This window comes from Pristiophorus japonicus, chromosome 6 (genome assembly GCF_044704955.1).
Source record: "Pristiophorus japonicus isolate sPriJap1 chromosome 6, sPriJap1.hap1, whole genome shotgun sequence".
NCBI lineage: Eukaryota > Metazoa > Chordata > Chondrichthyes > Pristiophoridae > Pristiophorus > Pristiophorus japonicus.
Genome location: NC_091982.1, coordinates 197,523,752 through 197,545,739, shown reverse-complemented (window position 1 = coordinate 197,545,739; position 21,988 = coordinate 197,523,752). Strand labels below are relative to the sequence as shown.

Here is a 21,988-nt window from a genome sequence, read left to right as displayed (position 1 = left end):
GATGTCTAAATGTCGTAATCACATAGTTTATAGTGCCTGAACCCTGTGATTAAATCAGTTTTAATTCAGTTTGCATCTGTCTAACCAAAACTGCAAATAATAGGCTTACATTAAATGAAGTAAGGTTTCTTACTATTATTATACCCAGCACTACCTCACTACCACTTCTCTCGAACCCTTCACGGTCTCTAACAGCTTGATTTATATAGCCAACTTAACGTAGTGAAACGTTCCAAGGCGCTTCACAGGAGTATTATGCGATACACATTTGACACCGAGTCGCATAAGTAGAAATTAACGTAGGTGAACAAAAGCTTGGTCAAAGAGGTATGTTTTAAGGAGTGTCTTGAAGGAGAGGTTTAAGCAGGGAGTTTCAGAGCTTGCCTAAGCAACAGAAGGCATGGCCACTGATGTTGGGCAATTATAATCGTGGATTCTCAGGAAAGCAGAATTAGAGTAGACATCTCCGATTTGGGGGGTGGGGTTGTGGGGCTGGAGGAGATTACAGAGATATGGAGGGGTGAGGTCATGGAGGGATTTAAAAATAAGGATTTTGAAGTCGAGGCGTTGCTTAACTGGAAGCCAATGTAGAGCACAGGAGTGATGGGTGACTGGGACTTGGTGTGAATTACGACACGGGCAGTCGAGTTTTGGATCAGCACTAGTTTAGGTAGGGTAGAATGTGGGAGGCCAGCCAGGAGTGGGTTGGAATAGTCAAGTCTAGAGGTAACAAAGGCATGGTTGAAGGCTTCAGCAGTGGATGAGCTGAGGCAAGGGCAGAGACGGGTGATGTTATATAAGTGGAAATAGGCCGTCTTAGTTATGCTGTGGATATGTGGTCAAAAGCTCATTTCAGGGTCAAATATGACACTAAGGTTGCGAACAGTCTGGTTCAGCCTCAGACAAGAGTTGGGGAGTCAGTGGCTAGGAAACGGAGTTTGTGGTGGGGACCGAAAACAATGGCTTCAGTCTTCCCAATATTCAATTGCGGAAACTCATCGAGAACTGGATGTCGGACAAGCAGTCTGACAATTTAGAGACCGTGGAGGGTTCGAGAGAAGTAGTGAGGTAGAGCTGGGTAAAATAACAGTAATATGTGGCTTTCAAAAGTGGCAGTAAATTATCACGTGTATGTATATAAACTATAGCACTGGCAGTACAAAAGATGTTAATATCCTCTTGTGAAGTTCATAGTTTATTGCATCAAGAACTGGAACAATTGTAAGAAACAATGTCTACGTAATGAGGAAACGGGTGGACTGTACTCAAAGATGCTAAACACGAACTGCATCTTGGGTATTGATTGATTTGCTCGAGTTTTGTGTTCTTGCAGTTTGTAATGTCTGAATCCTTTAATTTACACCATGATAACTGACACCTAAAGTTCTACTGTTCAATGTAAAAATGTGGGTTGCTGCTTATTGCAAACTGGTTCATGTTCACGTGTGCTTTTTAAGGTAGTTTTATCTGACTTAACTTGCTCCAATGGCTTAGAATCATTCCTCATTTAGTATTTTTGTGATTCCTATTCATAGAATTATAGAATGATACAGCACAAAAGGTGGTCATTCGGCCCATTGTGCCTGTGCCAGCTCTTTTAAAGAGCTATCCAATTAGTCCCACTGCCGTGCTCTATCCCTGCAGCCCAGGAAATGTTTCCTTTTCAAGTATTTATCCAATTCCGTTTTGAAAGTTATTATTGAATTTGCTTCCTCCACCCTTTTTAGGCACTATATTCCAGATTACAACAATTTTTTTTCCTCGTGTTCACCACTCGTCCTTTTACCAATTACCTTAAATCTGTGTCCTCTGCTACTGGAAACAGTTTCTCTTTATATCAAAACCCTTTAAGATTTTAAACATCTCTATCAAATCTCTCCTTGACCTTCTGTGCTCTAAGGAGAACAACCGCAGTTTCTCTAGTCTCTCCACAGAACTGAAATCTTTCATCCCTGGTACCATTCTAGTAAATTACCTCTGCACCCTGTCAAGGCCTTGACATCCTTCCAAAGTATGGTGCCCAGAATTGGTCACAATTCTCCAGCTGGGGCCTAATCACTGTTTTATAAAGATTTACCATAACTTCCTTGCTTTTGTACTCTGTCTCTATTTATAAAGCCAAGGGACCCATAGCCTTTTTAACAGCCTTCTCAACTTGTCCTGCCACCTTCAAAAACATGTTTACGTAAACCCCCAGGTCCCTCTGTTCCTGCACCCCCTTTAAAATTGTATCATTGTATTGCCTCTCCTCATTGAGCATGTATTATATCTCCTCCTCATTCTGCCTACCACTTCACATTTCTCTGCATTAAATTTAATCTGCCATGTATCTTCATCTCATCAGTCTGACTATGACCCCGTGAAGTCTATTACTATCCTCCTCACTATTTACTACATTTCCGAGTTTCATATCCTCTGCAAACCTTGAAATGATCCCCTGCATACCCAAGTCCAGGTCATTAATATAGATCAAAAAGAGCAGTGGTCCCAACACTGATCCCTGGGGAATCACTGCACACTTCCCTCCAGTCTGAAAAACGACTGTCACCAGTACTCTTTTTTTCCTGTCCTTTTAGACAATTTTGTATCCACACAGCAACTGCCCTTTGATCTCATGGGATTCAATTTTGCTAACAAGTCGGTTATGCACTAATTTATCATACGCCTTTTGAAAGTCCATATACACATCAACCGCACTACCCTCATCCACCCTCTCCGTTACTTCATCAAAGAGCTCAATCAAGTTAGTCAAACACGATTTGCCTTTAACAAATGTGTGCTGGCTTTCATTTATTAACCCAAATTTTTACGTGCCAATAAATTTTGCCCCAGATTTATGTCTCTAGAAGCTTCCCCACCACCGACATTAGGTTGATTGGCCTGTAATTGCAGGGATAATCCCTCTAACCATTTTTTGAACATAATTGCAACATTTGAAATCCTCCAGTCCTCTGGTATTACTCCATATCTAAGGAGGTTTGGAAGATTAGGACAGAGCCTCTACGAGCTGCATCCTTACTTCCCTCCAGCTGGGTGACTTTTCGATTAAAAAAAAAGTTATATTCGTTCTGGGATGTGGGTGTCGCTGGCAAAGCCAGCATTTATTGTCCATCTCTAATTGCCCTTGAGACAATGGTGGTGAGCCGCCGCCTTGAACCACTGCAGTTCTTGTGGTGAAGGTATTCCCCACAGTGCTGTTAAAGAGGGAGTTCCAGGATTTTGACCCAGCGACGATGAAGGAACGGTGATATATCTCCAAGTCAGGCTATTGTGTAACTTGGAGGGGAACTTGCATGTGATGGTGCTCCCAGGTGCCTGCTGCCCTTGTCCTTATAGGTGGTAGAGGTCGTGGGTTTAGGAGGTGCTGCCGAAGAAGCCGTGGCGATTTGCTGCAGTGCATCTTGTAGATGGTATACACTGCAGCCACGGTGCGCCAGTGGTGGAGGGAGTGAATGTTGAAGGTGATAGGTGGGGTGCCAATCAAGCAGGCTGCTTTGTCCTGGATGGTGTCGAGCTTCTTGAGTGTTGTTGGAGCTGCACTCATCCAGGCAAGCGGAGAGTATTCCATCGCACTCCTGACTTGCACCTTGTAGATGGTGGAAAGGCTTTGGGGAGTCAGGAAATTAGACACTCGCCACAGAATACCCAGCTTTTGACCTGTTCTATTGCCATAGTATTTATATGGCTGGTCCAGTTCAATTTCTGACTAATGAAGACCCTCAGGATGTTGATGGTGGGGGATTCGGCGATGGTAATGCCGTTGAATATCAAGGGAAGGTGATTAGACTCTCGCTTGTTGGAGATGGTCATTGCCTGGCACTTGTGTGGCATGAATGCTACTTGCCGCTTTTATCAGCCCAAACCTGAATGTCATCCAGCTCTTGCTGCATGCAGGCATGAACTGCTTCATTTTCTGAGGAGTTACGATTAAAACTGAACACTGCAATCATCAGCGAACATCCCCACTTCTGACCTTATGATGGAGAGAAGGTCATTGATGAAGCAGCTGAAGATGGTTGCACCTTGAGACACTGCGCTGAGAAACTCCTGCAGCAATGTCCTGGGGCTGGCGGAGCCCAAACTGAGCATCGGTGAGTAGGTTATTGGTGAGTAAGTGCCTCTTGATAGCACAGTCGATGACATGTTCCATCACTTTTCTGGTGATTGAGAGTAGACTGATGGAGCAGTAATTGGCCTGATTGGATTTGTTTTGCTTTTTGTGGACAGGATGTACCTGGGCAGTTTTCCACATTGCTGGGTAGATGCCAGTGTTGTAGCTGTACTGGAACAGCTTGGCGAGCAGTTCTTCAGCACGACAGCCGGGATGTTGTCGGGGCCCATAGCCTTTGCTATATCCAGTGCGTTCAGCTGTTTCTTGATATCACGTGGAGTGAATCGAATTGGCTGAAGACTGGCTTCTGTGATAGTGGGGACCTCAGGAGGAGGCTGATATGGATCATCCACTCGGCACTTCTGGCGGAAGATGGCTGCAAATGCTTCAGCCTTGTCCTTTGCACTTGTGTGCTGGGCTCTGCCATCATTGAGGATGGGAATATTCATGGAACCTCTTCCTCCCATTAGTTGTTTACTTGTCCACCACCATTCACAACTAGATGTGGCAGGACTGCAGAGCTTTGATCTGATCCATTGATTGTGGGATCACTTAGCCCTGTTTTCGCATACTGCTTCCGCTCTTTTGCATGCACGTAGTCCTGTATTGTAGCTTCCCCAGATGGATATGCCTGGTGCTGTTCCTGGCATGCTCTTCTGCTCTCTTCATTGGATCCTGGCTTGATTGAGTGAGAGATATGTCGGGCCATGAGGTTACAGATGGTGATGGAATACAATTCTGCTGCTGCTAATGGCTGATAGCGCCTCATAGATGCCCAGTTTTGAGCTGCTAGATCTGTTCTGAATTTATCTCATTTAGTACGGTGGTAATGCCACACAACAAGATGGAGGGTGTCTTCAAGTGTGAAAACGGGACTTTGTCTGCACAAGGACTGTGCGGTGATCACTGCTATCAATGCTGTCATGGATGCATCTGCGACAGGTAGATTGGTGAGAACAAGGTCAAGTCAAGTAGGTTTTTCCCCTTGTGTTGGTTCTATCACCATCTGCTGCAGGCCCAGTCTGGCGGCTGTCATTAAGGGCTCGGTCAGTAGTGGTGCTACCGAGCCACTCTTGGTGATGGGCATTGAAGTCCCCCACCCAGAGTACATTCTGTGCCCTTGCTACTCTACTACCTGTGCCTCTTCCAAGTGGTGTTCAACATGGAGGAGTACTGATTGATCAGCTGAGGGAGGGTGGTAGGTGGTAATCAGCAAGAGATTTTCTTGCCTATGCTTCCCATAAGACTTACTGGGGTCCAGAGTCAATGTTGAAGACACCCAAGGCCATTCCCTCCCAACTGTATACCACTGAGCTGCCAACTTGGGTGGGTCTGCCCTGCCGGTGGGACAGGAATACCCAGGGATGGTGATGGAGGAGTCTGGAACATTGGTGGAAAGGTATGATTCTGTGGGTATGACTAGTCCGTGGGACAGTTCTCCCAATTTTGGCACGTCCCCAGATGTAAGTGACAGGGTCGACTGGGCTGGATGTGCCGTTGTCCTGTCTGAAGCTGGTGCCGAGGTCGATGTTAGGTAGTCCATCTGGCTTTATTCTTACTACTTGCAGCGGTTTGTTACAACTGAGTGGCTTTCTAAGCCAATTCAGAGAGCAGTTAAAAGTTGCTGTGGGTCTGGAGTCACATATAGGCCAGACCAGGTAAGGATGGCAGATTTCCTTCCCTAAAGGATATTGGTGAACCAGATGGGTTTTTACAACAATCTGGTAGTTTCATGGTTGCCATTACTGACACTAGCTTTTTAATTCCAGATTTATTGAATGAATTTAAATTCCCCAGCTGCCGTGGTGAGATTTGAACTCGTGACTCCAGATTATTAGTCCAGCTCTCTGGATTATTCGTCCCATAATTTATGCTACCGTTCCCTTTGAGAACTGCTAACCTTTTAGGTACCTCCTCTTTAACTATTATCCTATCCAATTTTTTTTACTATCCTCCTTTACTGTAACATTGGCAGTATCCTTTTTTCGTGAAGACAGATGCAAAGTACTCATTTAGTATCTCAGCCATGCCTTCTGCCTCCAAAGGAAGATCACCCTTTTGGTCCCTAATTGGCCCCACCTTTCCTTTGACCACCCTTTTACTATTTAAATGCTTTGGATTTTTATTTCTACATCTTCTGCGTTGCACCATTTATAAATTTAAGCCAGTGCAAACAATTCCAATGGATACAATTCAGAGGAAAATAGAGACAGTACAGAACAGAGGTTGCAAAACAGAAAGGAACAAATTGATTAATATCGAAAATCCAGTCAAGAGGAGCAGGCAGAAGATGAAGCGAAAGAGTATTCGGATCCCAACATTCTTGGAAAATTTAAAAGAATATATAATCCGGGTATCTACACCATTTTGAACGACCAGAACCCTGTGAGCCACATGTCAGCCCACTTTGCGCCCTCAGGCACCCCACCATCACTTTCCTCGTCAACTTGTTTGTGTCTTAGTGTCATAAAAACATAGAAAATAGGTGCAGGATTAGGCCATTCGGCCCTTCGAGCCTGCACCACCATTCAATAACATCATGGCTGATCATTCCCTCGGTACCCCTTTCCTGCTTTCTCTCCATACCCCTGGATCCCCTTAGCCGTAAGGGCCATATCTAACTCCCTCTTGAATATATCCAATGACCTGGCATCAACAACTCTCTGCGGCAGGGAATTCCACAGGTTAACAACTCTCCGAGTGAAGAAGTTTCTCCTCATCTCAGTCCTAAATGGCCCACCCCTTATCCTAAGATTGTGTCCCCTGGTTCTGGGCTTACCCAACATCGGAAACAATCAATCTGCATCTAACCTGTCCCGTCCCGTCAGAATCTTGTATGTTTCTATGAGATTCCCTCTCATCCTTCTAAACTCCAATGTATAAAGGCCCAGTTGATCCAGTCTCTCCTCATATGTCAGTCCAGCCATCCCAGGAATCAGTCTGGTGAACCTTCGCTGCACTCCCTCAATAACAAGAACGTCCTTCCTCAGATTAGGAGACCAAAACTGAACACAATATTCCAGGTGAAGCCTCACTAAGGCCCTGTACAACTGAAAGGGGTTTTCTCAGGGAGTGTTGTTGTGCCTTGGGTGTCTCTCTCTGGGCTTCTGCCCTCACAGCTTATGCCTGGCCTGTGAGGTACTCTGAGTGCTGCAAGAGCACCCCTGGCGAGACTGTGTCTACAGCTTATGAAGGGGGTTTTGAGACTCGTGCGTCCCCACAGCTTATGCCTACACTCCTAACCCCTTCTTCCCTAACCTGTGACACACAGTTGAGCGTTTTCGAGGCGCTCCTAGCTTCCCTTACACTGTTCTGACATAAGACTCACGATCAGTAGATGTAATACAATAGAACTGAGACAAGGTGATTCCAAGAGAAACTTAAGGCTTCCAATTTATTTGACAAGGTGTATCTCAACAAACAGCAATACACCAACAAAACAATCCCCCTAAATCCCACTAAACGGACACAACGAAAATCTTTACACAAGTTTAGCAGTACGATGCCCAACTCCCACCTTTCCTGGCCTAACTGAGTTGGGAGTTCTGGGGACCAGAGGTTATACTCACTAATGTGCCTTCTGCAGTCTGGTGGTTTGTTTCCTCTATCTTCGGTGTCTTCGGACACTGGTTTTCCTTCAGTGTCGAGAGCCTTGCTGGTTGTGGTTGTTGGATGACGAGGAGGTTTGAGTGGGTGTTGATTGCATTGGCCTCCTGTAGCCATTGTGTAGGTCCTTGGTTTGTTTTGGGTTCCCTAGTTTTCTGAAGATCTGCATAATTTCCTTCCATAGTGTAAACATGGGGAAGACAATAGTCCGATAATGGCTGTGAGTCAGTCCCAGTTTTCGAGCAAGTGCTCTTCCCATTGGCTTGAAAGCCCCATGCTTCGGGCTGACTCTGTCCCACCATGGCCCTCCGGTGTCCTCCCCCGTCCAATCACTGCTCTGCCACGGTCAAACTGTTATCGGTTTCAATTCACAGCACAGACTGATCCCACAGCCCTTTTCCTTCTGGGTAAAATGAGGGGTTTTTCGTCCTCCCCTACAACAACTGCAGTAAGACCTCCCAGCTCCTATACTCAAATCCCCTAGCGATGAAGGCCAACATACCATTTGCCTTCTTTACCGCCTGCTGTACCTGTATGCCAACTTTCAATCACTGATGAACCATGACGCACAGGTCTTGTTGCACCTCCCCTTTTCCTAATCTGCCACCATTCAGATAATATTCTATCTTCGTGTTTTTGCCCCCAAAATGGATAACCTCACATTTATCCACATTATACTGCATCTGCCATGCATTTGCCCACTCACCTAACCTGTCTATGTCACCCTGCAGCCTCTTAGCGCCCCCCTCACAGCTCACACCGCCACCCAGTTTAGTGTCATCTGCAAACTTGGAGATATTACACGAGATATTACACTCAATTCCTTCATCCAAATCATTAATGTATATTGTAAGTAGCTGGGGTCCCAGCACTGAGCCCTGCGGCACCCCACTCGTCACTGCCTGCCATTCTGAAAAGGACCCGTTTATCCCGACTCTCTGCTTCCTGTCTGCCAACCAGTTCTCTATCCACGTCAGTATATTACCCCCAATACCATGTGCTTTGATTTTGCTCACCAATCTCTTGTGTGGGACCTTGTCAAAAGCCTTTTGAAAGTCCAAATACACCACATCTTTAATAATTGATTCCAACATTATCCCCACCACCGATGTCAGGCTAACCGGTCTATAAATTCCCTATTTTCTCTCTCCCTCCTTTTTTAAAAAAAAAAGTGGTGTTACATTAGCTACCCTCCAGTCCATAGGAACTGATCCAGAGTCAACAAAATGTTGGAAAATGATCACCAATGCATCCACTATTTCTAGGGCCACTTCCTTAAGTACTCTGAGATGCAGCCTATCAGGCCCTGGGGATTTATCGGCCTTCAATCCCATCAATTTCCCGAACACAATTTCCTGACTAATCAGGATTTCCTTCAGTTCTTTCTTTTCGCTAGACCCTCGAACCCCTAGTATTTCCAGAAAGTTATTTGTGTCTTCCTTAGTGAGGACAGGTCCAAAGTATTTGTTCAATTGGTTTGCCATTTCTTTGTTCCCCATTATAAATTCACCTGATTCTGTCTGCAAAGGACCTACGTTGATCTTCACTAATCTTTTTCTCTTCACATATCTATAGAAGCTTTTGCAGTCAGTTTTTATGTTCCCTGCAAGCTTCCTCTCATATTTTATTTCCCCCCTCCTAATTAGACCCTTTGTCCTCCTCTGCTGAATTCTAAATTTCTCCCAGTCCTCAGGTTTGCTGCTTTTTCTTGTCAATTTATATGGCTCTTCCTTGGATTTAACACTATCCCTAATTTCCCTTGTTAGCCACGGTTGAGCCACCTTCCCCTTTTTATTTTTACTCCAGACAGGAATGTACAATTGTTGACGTCTATAAATGTCTGCCATTGCCTATCCACTGTGAACCATTTAAGTATCATTTGCCAGTCTATCCTAGCCAATTCACGTCTCATACCATCGAAGTTACCTTTCCTTAAGTTCAGGACCCTAGTCTCTGAATTAACACTGTCACTCTCCATCATAATAAAAAAACTCTACCATATTATGGTCACTCTTTCCCAGGGGGCCTCGCATAACAAGATTGCTAATTAGTCCTCTCTCATTACACAACACCCAGTCTAAGATGGCCAGCTCTCTAGTTGGTTCCTCAACATATTGGTATAGTAAGCCATCTCGAATACACTCCAGGAAATCCTCCTCCATCGCATTGCTACCAACTTGGTTAAACCCAATCTATATGTAGATTAAAGTCACCCATGATAACTGCTGTACCTTTATTGCACACATCCCTAATTTCTTGTTTGATGCCATCCCCAACCTCACTACTACTGTTTGGTGGTCTGTACACAACTCCCACTAGCGTTTTCTGCCCTTTGGTATTCTGCAGTTCTACCCATACAGATTCCACATCATCCAAGCTAATGTCCTTCCTTACTATTGCGTTAATTTCCTCTTTAACCAGCAACGCTACCCCACCTCCTTTTCCTTTCTGTCTATCCTTCCTGAATGTTGAATACTCCTGGATGTTGAGTTGCCAGCCTTGGTTACCCTGGAGCCATGTCTCTGTGATGCCAATTATATCATATTCATTCATTGCTGCCTGTGCAGTTAATTCGTCCACCTTATTATGAATACTCCTCGCATTGAGGCACAGAGCATTCAGGCTTGTCTTTTTAACACACTTTGCCCTTTTAAAATTTTGCTGCAATGTGGCCCTTTTTGATTTTTGCATTGGGTTTCTCTGCCCTCCACTTTTACTTTTCTTCTTTCTATCTTTTGCTTCTGCCCCTATTTTAATTCCCTCTGTCTCCCTGCATAGGTTCCCATCCCCCTGCCATATTAGTTTAACTCATCCCCAACAGCACTAGCAAACACTCCCCCTAGGACATTGGTTCTGGTCCTGCCCATGTGCAAACTGTCCGGTTTGTACTGGTCCCAAACAGACAGGAAAAGGAGGTGGGGTAGCGTTGCTGGTTAAAGAGGACATTAACGCAATAGTAAGGAAGGACATTAGCTTGGATGATGTGGAATCTGTATGGGTAGAGCTGCGGAACACCAAAGGGCAGAAAACGCTAGTGGGAGTTGTGTACAGACTACCAAACAGTAGTAGTGAGGTTGGGGATGGCATCAAACAGGAAATTAGGGATGCGTATCATGGGTAACTTTAATCTACATATAGATTGGGTTAACCAAACTGGTAGCAATATGGTGGAGGAGGATTTCCTGGAGTGTATAAGGGATGGTTTTCTAGACCAGTATGTCGATCATATTAAATGGTGGTGCACGCTCGAAGGGCCGAAGGGCCGAATGGCCGACTCCTGCACCTATTTTCTATGTTTCTAAAACAAAGTTTGGGGCTCTTATGTGGGGAAACGGTAAACCTGAAATAAAGATGAACATTTGACTTTTTTTAACGTTTTGTAAAAATTTTAATTTTTATTACAATGGATAAATTTGACACTCCACTAAAGTAAAGTTAGCTTTTCAGGACCATAACCTGTTTAAAAACCCCAGTTACACACAATTCAAAAGGATCCAACTTTTAATGGGATATTTAGCAAAGATATTACCATAGAAGAGCCAAAGTTTTCATCCGTTTCCATAATTTGACAGATTACACTGATTGCCGGTTGGGGGGAGGCCATAGCGCAGCCAGTGTCGGAGCAGCGAATGATTGAGCGCAACTTCAGAATTTCTGCGTTAGGATGTGCATGCGCTAAATCCTTGAGTTGTGGTCAGTTTCAAAGGGGTAATAAATGTTATTACCCACTGCAAATTCTGGGCCAATTTATTTTACCTTCAACAAAGAAATGTTGGTCATAGGTGCTACTGTTTACATGTGTTGTCTATCTGAACAAGTCGTAATAGACAACCATATAGTAAAGTTACCTTAAACTTGTATAGGACCATGGTCAGGCTGCACTTAAAAAGATAGAAACACTGGCGAAAGTGCAAAAAAGTTTTACAAAGATGGTACCAGAACTGAGAGATTACAGCTAGCAGGAAAAATTGAACTGGTTTGGCTTTTTCTTTGGAAAAGAGAAGACTTGGAGGAGACTCGATGAAGGTTTTTAAGATTATGAATGGATTGGAGAGGGTAGATGTAGAGAGAGTATTTTCACTTGTGGGAGAATCCAAAATTCAGGGCCATAAATACAAGGTAGTTACTAATAAATTTAATTGGGAAGTGAAGAGAAATTTATTTACTGAGTGTGGTTAGAATGTGGAACACGCTACCACAGGAAGTGGTTGAGGTAAATAGCTTAGCTGCTTTCAAAAGGAAACTAGCAATACAGGAAAGAAAAGAGAATAGAAAGGCTGAGATGAGATGGAATGGGAGGTGACCTGTGTGGAGTGCCAAACACCAGCACAGACTAGTTGGGCTGAATGGCCTGTTCCTGTGCTGTATATTCAATGTAATGTTCTATTAATACATTTTTAAAAGTATCAGAATTGCCTAAAATAAAGCTTTCAGAATGCAGTCTCCAGTTTCTTTCCAGGTTTTTTGGAAAAAATAAAGAAACTTTCAAATCCTCATGGGATGTGTGGACACACTCCTAACTCTTGACGCACAGATTACTTTCTGGGACATTTTGCAAACTGCATATGCTCAAAAAATGTGCTTGAAAGCTCTGTGTTTGTTGAGGTAAAAATATCCAGTCGAAGTTGAGAGACAGGCTGAGGCCTTGAAGTAAGAATTTTAATGACCATATTAAAATATGAAATATGTAATTTAAAATGTTTTATTTAAAATCTTACTTTGGACATTAGAAATTTCAGTCAGAGAGAACAGTGGATGAAAATATTTCAAACAGCATTTGAGTGACTCATGGTTCATCAAGAAACTGACGGTGAAAGATTGACCTACAGTTTTCCTATTACAAAATGTTGATATAGCATTATATTAATTGTGATGTCTGGATAGATGGGCTTTCCATTAAAAGCACGATGCAGAAAGCAAGATTAATGTATACAGAAATTGCATACCATATACAAGATTTTTCATAGATAAAGCATAGTCTCCCAATGGGTAACGGCAGTGCACAGCATGAAGCCATACTGACCAGAAGAATCCAGGTTTGATTTTTGGATTGTGCTAAGTTAGCTGTACACATTTGGGAACAAAAGTAAAGATGTTACAATTAGCCTCTGCATCCTTGGGTTTAGATGGGGAAAAATCCGCCATAGTTTTGCTCGTAATCACTATCCAGTGAGCCCTGCTAGAAAGTAGTGTCATATAAGAACAGGATAATGTTTGGCTTTGATGGTCTTCATGGTAATGCAGCCTGCCAGCACTCTGTCTCGACTCGCACATGAAAAATGGGCACCTGTGAGGTTCTGGGGTAAGGTTTCATGGCCTGTGGAACTATACCCCAGAACAAGTTTTTGGAAAGATGGGAGAAAACTGGAAAAATATTCTGCTCATTGCAGCTTTAAGTCCAGACAACGTGTTACAATTTGGCATTAAGTAAATTCACCAGCAAAATGCAAATTTACATTTTTGATGTATCAGATGTAACTGCTTTTGGTCATTGGAGCTGTGACACAAAAATTGAACTACAGATAACTTTGTTTTGATCCTCAAAAACATGCGAGTAAAGAACTGATGTTTGTCAAAAAGCTACAAACTTGAAAATAACAACTATTTTCTTCACCTTTTATTTTGAAAAATCTGGATGATTTAATATGTATAACTTGTTTTTTCTCGAGTCCAAGGGTTCAAACCAGTTCAGATCGAGATGGGTTGAGCAATGTTGATCGTTTCATCTTCCTGGTTATTGAGAATCCTAAGTAAAATGAGTTTTGATTGTTCTTGGTTTCCTGTGTTTAGAAACAAGGTAATTGTACTGAAGCTTTCATTCAGATAGTGTATAGGAAACTCAAATGCTACACAGATATAGCAGAAAGTGCTTTCCTGAGACAGAGACATATTAGAGTGCTGTAGAGGAGAGCTTCAATTGTATAATCTAGGAGATCTCTTAACTAAATTGGAAAATGCTCTTGGACATGTGGAAATTGCTCATTATCTGTGTACAGTGCTTCTAGAAACATTTGATTGCCCATTACAGGCAACTTTTTTGGCTGCAAGTTTATAAATCATTTTTTTTTCACTTTCCTATTGTGTTTAGGTTACTAATGTGATTGAAGAACTGATTCCTGATCTTCAGATCTGACATGCCGTCATCAGATATACCCAAAGAACGCATCAGGCAACGTAATCCAAATCCCCTTGAGGCTTGGCACATGCAAGATGAAGTATGGAACCAAGAGACCAATTTGGAGATGGATGAAAACAAAGGCCTATTAAAAGACTATGACAATGGATTATACGAACCTGATCATAAAATACTCCTTAAAAAAGATTTCAATAACATTTTATTGCTCTTATTCCTCTATGTCTTGCAGGGAATTCCACTTGGTGTGGCAGGGAGCATCCCACTTATACTGCAGAGTAAAAATGTTAGTTATTCAGACCAAGCTATTTATAGCTTTGTATTTTGGCCTTTCAGTCTGAAACTGCTGTGGGCACCCTTAGTGGATGCTGCTTATTTCCCAAACTTCGGGCGGAGAAAATCTTGGCTGGTGCCAACTCAGTATTTACTCGGGCTTTTTATGCTTTGTCTATCATTTGAAGTGGATGCATTACTGAAAAGTGATGAACACACTAGCCCCAATATTGTTAAACTCACAGTTGTGTTTTTCATGTTTGGGTTCCTGGCTGCTACTCAGGATATAGCAGTGGATGGCTGGGCATTAACTATGTTGTCCAAAGAAAATGTAGGACTTGCTTCTACTTGCAATTCAGTTGGACAGACAGCAGGGTACTTTCTGGGTAATGTACTCTTCTTGGCACTGGAATCAGCAGAGTTCTGCAACAAGTATCTGCGTTCTCATTCTCAACCAACTGGAATTGTCACTCTATCAGGTAAGGTGCTGAAGATCTGATTTAAAATTGTTCAACTTTCAATCTTGAATTTCTTGGGAAGTATTTATGCTAAAATCAAAGACTGTTGCAATATTCCAGCTCAAAAAACATTTAAAACTCATGTCAGGCTTTGTCTTTAACAAAATCCATTTTACAAAATGTCAGCATTTACCTGCAGTACCACTTATGCTTTTAGGTGGTACTATTTTTGGTCTTTACAATATTAAAAGTTTGCATGCAGTTTCAATATAAAAACATTGGGTGGCAGCAGTTATTGCAGGATCACAATATGAGGATGAAAGGTTAGTGTTTGGTTAAAATGTATTTTGGAAGGGGAGGAAAACCTGAGTATAACTGCTTTGCTAAAGACAGTATTCTCTGGCTGAATGTAAAATCAATTACGCTCACCTGTAAAGTCAACTTCACTAAATTTCCACTTGTGCTCCTTGAGTGGCCCACCCTGTAGATCTCTGCTGTCCAGCTCTAATCCAAACCTCTGGTCCGACTTCAAGCCGATCGCCCATTGAACGAGTGTCTATTGAATCCCTCACCCCTCCACTTAGTGAGTATTGTACCCCCAGCCGACTTTGCACTTTTCACCCATTTCAACTGCAGCTTTCGAAAACCCAATCAACTATTTTCCAGGTCCACCCCTACCCAGCTTTTGCCGGGTATCGCCAAGCTGACAAATATCACATCTTCAAGGAGTGTCGTTACTGACCTGATGACATGGACTGTGATTGACTCCTGCTGTGTTCACTCTGCTGGCACCTTGCACCCAAGCTACAATGAACAAAATATCTCCCCAGGAAAGAGCTCTCGGTCCACTCTACCCTTGCATGTGTATGGTATGTGTGCAGGCCCAATAGATTATTGAACCCACCCTCCAAATGAGAATTTTCCCATTGTACTCCGCCAATCCAATATCTGTAATCAGATAGCTAACAAGAATTGTGAGAATGGGACATCAGCTCCAATAATTTTGCAATTAAAATATTAGCATATTAATATACTATGTTGCCATCACAAAGGTCTGCATTTTGTCTGAGTCAACAGATTATAATTTTAACTAAATGTATAACATTTATTTCGCAAATGAGATTTATTTTTTAAACTAAGATAAAGACAATATGTTATTTTTGTCACTATACACTCCTTTCATACCTCTGCTTTCCATTCTAGAACCTGGGGTTTGAATCATGGTAGCATAGGAGTTTACAGAACAGAACAATGCCCATTTTGCCCATTGTATGTTTTGTTGGCTCTTTCCTAGAGTAATTTAAAACCAATTCCACTATCCTGTGCTTTTCCAATAGTCCTGTATCCTCCTCTGCTTCACATCTTTCTCCAATTTTCCTTTAAAAGAAGGGTCTCTGCCTCAACAACTCACTGTGACAAAATACTACATCCTCCAACAACCATCTGAAAAAAAAATCTCTTAATTTCTTCTTGCTGTCTGTCAATTTTAAATTGATCTCTCATCACTGACTAGCCTTTTTTCTATTCCCCCTATCAAGACCCATCATAATTTTAAAAGCCGTATTAAATTTGTCAAATGTAACTTTCCATTACCATGTTGGTAGAGCAGTCTACACTCTTGATATCTGCTTTTTTTCTTCTAGGATAGTGGGATTTCGCTTTGCCAACTTCTCCTGTTTCAGACTTGCCTTATTCCTCGCTGCCTGAGTTATTCACACATTGGGCCCAAGTTTCCAAATAATTTGCGCCTGATTTTTAGGAGCAACTGGTGGAGAACGGACTATCTTAGAAATCACAATTCTCCACATTTTTTTTTCTGCAGTTCTAGTCAGGTAGAACAGTTCTACTTTGGAACAGAATTTTTTCTTCAAAAGGGGGCGTGTCCGGCCACTGACGCCTGATTTCAAAGTTTCCACAGTGAAAACGTACTCCAAACTAACTTAGAATGGAGCAAGTGAAGATTTTTGTAGAACTGAAAAAACCTGTTCTACACATTAAAAAATCAGGCGCAGGTTACAAATTAGGCGTAGGGAAGTCATTAAATTCTACAATAAATCCTTCGTTATACTTATACAAATATTATACAAATAAATCCAACCTGAATAAACATTTATAAGCAAAGAAAAGATTAAATAAACCATGTACCTACCTGTGTGAAAGTTCTTCAGGCAGGCCTTTAGGAAGCAGTTTGCCGTCGGGACCGAAGGCTGAACGGGCCGGGCCCGAGATTTCGGGCAGGGCCCGTCCCCAGCACCAGAAGTAGGTGGCGTTGGGTCGGGTCGGCGAGAGAGGGAGGGAGGGAGGGAGGTCAGGTTGGGGAGGGAGGGAAGTCAGGTTGGGGAGGGAGGGAGCTCAGGTCGGGGAGAGGGAGGTCAGGTCGGGGAGGGGGAGGTCAGGTCGGATCCAGTCCGGGGGCGAGAGTAGAGTCGGGTGGGAGCGGGAGCAGCAACGGCAGACGCAGACGGGTCGAGTCGGGTCCGGTCCGGTCCGGGGGGGTGGGGGGGGCGGAAGCAGGAGCGGCGGGGAAGCAGGAGCGGCAGTGACAGGCGGGTCGAGTCGGGCCCGGTCGGGGGGGGGGGTGGCGGAAGCAGGAGCGGCAGCGACGGGCGGGTCCGGTCCGGTCCGGTCGGGGGGCGGGGGGTTGGGAAAGCAGGAGTGGGAGTCGGCAGGAAGCAGGAGCTGGCCGTGGGAGGAGTCTTATTCACGCAGCCCCAGTGAGGCCATTCTGCCAGGGCTAGGGGCTGCGTGTTTCGGGCCCCTCCCACACAGTTTCGGGCGCCTGGAGCTACTGCACTTGCGTGCCCACTGTAGCGCGCATGTGCAGAGGTCCCGGCACTGTTTTCGGCGCAGGGTCCTAGCTCCGCCCCCTACAGCTCCTGCTGCGCCGCGCCGAGGGCCAGAGGACCTGCAGGGAGGTGGAGAATACGGAGGGTTTTTTAGGTGCACTTTGTGGCGCGAAAAACGGGCGCCCAGCTCGGAGGGGCGCCTGTTTTTTATCGTGTGGAAACTTGGGCCCATTGTGTTTTTTAAATGTCTTTCATTATGCTTCTTCAGCTATTTAATCATGACTCTTTACAGATCATTCGATGCATGCTTCCTTATCTCATCTGTGTTTTTCCCTCCCCTTCCCTTTGCTATGTTTTTTGCTCTCTTCATGAACAATTATGTTAACGTAGCTACAAACAGCATACCATCAAGACCAAGTGACATATCTGTGGTTCTAAAAAATAATTAGTAGAATGTAATTTCTTTTCTGCAATTATCTCTAAAATTGTTCAAAACACTCTCGAATATACCTATATTCTCCCTTCCACCATCATTTGTAAAAACTGATGCAAAATATTTAATATTTCTCTAATACCTTAATCCTCCACAGTTGGACTCCCTCCTTCATCTCTGAGCAGCTCAACACTTTAATTATTCTTCTACTTTTTGTATGCTTATAATTGCCCTTGTTATTTGCTTTTATGTTATCTGCTAGCTATTTTTCATATTCTCTTTTAGCCTTCTAATTTAATTTTTCATTTCCTAACTGCACTTTCTATATTCATCATGATTTTATTTAGTATTGTTAGCTCTAACTTTATCATAAGCCTCCTTTTCAGTCTGTTTAGTTTAACTTCTATTTATCTTTGATGCACCCACTTCTTGCCTTTTGTATTCTATTCATCTCCAGTTTGAAGATTTCCCACTACTGATCCATCGACCTGTCTGCTAATTTTGCAGTTTAGTTAATTTGGGTGAGATCCATTATCTCTCTGAACATTTCCTTTTTCATTACAGCACCCAATTCCTTGATTCTTCATTATCCTTTTCTATTGTTGCATTGAACTTAACAATGTTGCGGTTGCTATTTCATAGTTCTCCTATTCGCACATCAGTTATTTGTCCATGTTATTTATCAGAACAAAATGAAACAATGCTTTATTTCTTAAACTAGAAATATACTAGGAAACAGTCTGTGGTGCATTGTAAAGCATGCTCGGTTGTTTTGCATATCTCTACAGATCTCCATTGCTTGGCAGCCTCTAAACCACACTGAAAATTGCACCATTTCCATTCCTATTTCTTAACACTATGTGGATTCTTTCTTATTGCAACCTGGGGATCAAGGGGTATGGCGAGGGGATCAAGGGGTATGGCGAGAAAGCAGGAATGGGGTACTGAAGTTGAATGTTCAGCCATGAACTCATTGAATGGCGGTGCAGGCTAGAAGGGCCGAATGGCCTACTCCTGCACCTATTTTCTATGTTTCTATGTTTCAACAACATCCTTGCATTCTAATGCTGTGATAGATTCCTTTACTACCACTGCCACCCCCATCCCCCTTTCCCCCCCTCTCCCTATCTTCTGAAAATGTTATAACCAAGAATTTTAAGTGTTTAGTCCTGTCCAAGCCTAAGCTAAGTCTCCATTATAGCTCCTCAAACACATCCCTCCAATTATCCTGTTCGTTTGAATGGTCTGTGCATTCACATACATACCACTCATTCCTGGCTCTAATTTTGTTCATATATTCTCTTTCCTGTTTCTTTTTTCATTTTTTAATATTCCTTGTCCTTTCTACAGCAGTATTTTTATATCTCAGGATCTCATGTGCTCTTTGATAATTACTCGCTATATATGCTTGAATTTGAAGCAGAAGGCTTAGCTGAAATAGAGGATAATGTTGCTCCAAGGACAATTATAGATCCTAAGTAACACAAGGTGGGCAGTCTCAATTCACTGATCTGATTCCACAGCACAAACTGCCTGTAATTGTAGTCTTGCATTTGTGAGTGTATAAGAATGACGAGTATCAGAAAGGAAAATAGAAATATTAAGCTGCCATAATATGGGTGTGTGTCTAAGGCGAAAATAATAGTTTGTATTATTGTTAGAAAGAATGTCCTTGAGGAGTTAAAGACAATCTATTTGTTTGGAGTTAAACAATAAAGTAGCTATTAGGCTACTTGGTGTATTTTATAGGCCACCAAATAGTGGGAAGGCAATATAGGGGCAGATTTGCAAATAAATTACTAAGAGGTACAAGAACAAGTAGTGGTAATGGGGCAGAGATGGGGAGGAATTTCTAAGGTGTATTCAAGAGAATTTTCTTGATCAGGATGTTTTCTGCCCAACAAGCAAGGATGCATTGCTGGATTTAGTCCTGGGAATGAAGTGGGTCAAGTGGAAATTGTCACAGTCGAGGAGCATCTCTGAAATAATGATCATAGTATCGAAAAGGTTTAGATTAGTTATGGAGAAGGACAAGAAGCAATCTAGAATAAAAATACTTAACCGGAAGAGGGCTAATTTCAGCAAATTGAGGAGGGATCTGGCCCGGGTAAATTGAAGTCAAAGACTGGCAGGCAGAAATGTAATGGAGCAATGGGCTTTAACGAGATGATTTGCATAGACTCGGGTACATTCCCACAAAGGGGAAAATCAGGGCAACCAAAGCCAGAGCTCTCTGGATGACAAAGGAATTAGAGAGTCGGATGAAGCAGAGAAGAGGGGCATATGACAGATGTCAGCTTGATAATACAAGGGAGAATCAGGCTGAATACAAAAAGTAGAGAAGTGAAAAAAGAAATGAGGGGTAAAGACACAGTCTGAGAATAGATTGGCGGCTAACATAAAAGGGAATCCAAATGTCTTCTATAGCATATTAACAGTAAAAGGCTTATCAGAGGGATGATGGGGCCAATTAGGGACCAAAATGGAGCTTTATTGGTGGAGACAGAAGACATGACTGAGGTCCTAAATGAATACTTTGCATCGTTGTTTACCAAGGAAGAGGACTTACCAAACCTATGATAAACAAGGATGTTGCCAGGATACTGGATGAGATAAAGAGGAGGTACTAGAAAGGCTGTCGATTCTTAAAGTGGACAAGTCACCCAGTCCAGATGGGCTGCACCCTAGGTTGCTGAGGGAAGTAAGGGTTTAAATTCCAGTGGTGCTGGCAAGAATCTTCCAATCCTCCTTAGATACAAGGGTGCTGCCAGAGGATTAGAAGATTGCAAATGTTGCACCTTTGTTCAAAAAAGGGAAGAAGGATAAACCTGGCAATTACAGGCCAGTCAGTTTAAAGTCGATGGTGGTGAAGAAGCTTTTAGAAGCAAAAATCTGGGAGAAAATGAACAGCCATTTGGACAAACGTGGACTAATAAAGGAGAGTCAGCACGGATTTGTTAAGGGCAAATCATGTTTGACTGGCTTGATTGAGTTTTTTGATTGAGTAACCGAGAGGATGAATGAGGGAAGTGCAGTTGATATTATTTATATGGACTTTCAAAAGGCATTTATTAGGCTTGTTTGAAAAATTTTAAGCCATGGGATAAAAGGAGCAATAGGAGCACGGATACAAAATTGGCTATGGGGTAGAAAACAGAATTGTAGTGAGTGGCTGTTTTTCGGACTGGAGGGAAGTTTACAGTGGATTCCCCAAGGTTCAGTACCGATGCCACTGCTGTTTTTGATACAGATGAATGACTTAGGGGTACGGGACTCAATTTTGAAATTTGCATATGACATGAAACATGAAGTGAGGAAGGTAGTAATAGATCACAAGAACATAGACAAACTGGTGGAATGGACGGACACATTGCAGATGAAATTCAATGCAGAAAAGTATGAGGTGATACATTTTGGTAGGAAGAATGAGGAGAGACAATAGAAGCTAAATGATGCAACTTTAAAGGGGGTGCCAGAACACAGAGACCTGGGGCTGTTAGTGCACAAATCTTTGAAGATGGCACAACAGGTTAACAAAGCAGTTAATAAAGCATATGGGATCCTGGGCTTTATAAATAATGGAATATTGTACAACAGCCAGGAAGTTATGCTATATAACGTATATAAACCACTATTTAGGTCCCAGCTGGAGTATTGTGTCCAATTCTGGGTACCACACTTTAGGCAGCACATGCAGGCTTCGGAGAGGGTACAGAAGAGATTTATTAGAATGGTTCCAGAGAAAGGGACTAACGTTACATGGATAGACTGGAGAAGTTGGGGTTGTGCTCCTTAGAGCAGAGAAGGCTAAGAGGAGATTTGATAGAGGTGTTTAAAAATCATAAAGGGTTTAGATAGAGTAAATAAAGAGAATCTATTTCCAATAGCTAAAGGGTCGATAACCAAAGGATATGGATTAAGGTGATTGGCAAAAGAACCAGAGGCGACATGAGGAATACTTTTTTACGCAATGCGTTATTAGGATTTGGAATACACTGCCTGATAGGGTGGTGGAAACATATTCAATAGTAGCCTTCAAAAGGGAATTGGATAAATACTTGAAGGAGGAAAGATTGCAGGGATATTGTGAAAGAATGGGTGCGTGGGACTAACTGGTTACTCTTCGAAAGAGCTAACTTAGACTCGATGGGCTGAATGGCCTCCTGTGCTGTACAATTCAATGATGCT

General features: G+C 42.8%; 1 protein-coding gene and 1 long non-coding RNA gene across 3 annotated transcripts in view; one reads left to right on the top strand and one right to left on the bottom strand.

Moving 5' to 3' along the window:
* slc33a1 (solute carrier family 33 member 1) overlaps positions 1-21,988 on the top strand; it is a 47,667-nt gene that overhangs the window by 1,081 nt on the left and 24,598 nt on the right. For both annotated transcript variants that reach the window (XM_070883535.1, XM_070883534.1), the window contains exon 2: positions 13,806-14,602. In XM_070883535.1, the coding sequence (XP_070739636.1) occupies positions 13,852-14,602 (751 nt within the window). In that variant the 5' untranslated portion in view covers positions 13,806-13,851. The remainder of the gene's footprint in view (positions 1-13,805; positions 14,603-21,988) is intronic.
* Positions 12,404-21,988, bottom strand: part of LOC139265932 (uncharacterized) — a 40,947-nt gene continuing 31,362 nt past the window's right edge. The window contains exon 2 of the long non-coding RNA XR_011593658.1: positions 12,404-13,497. This is a non-coding gene — a long non-coding RNA (uncharacterized lncRNA). The remainder of the gene's footprint in view (positions 13,498-21,988) is intronic.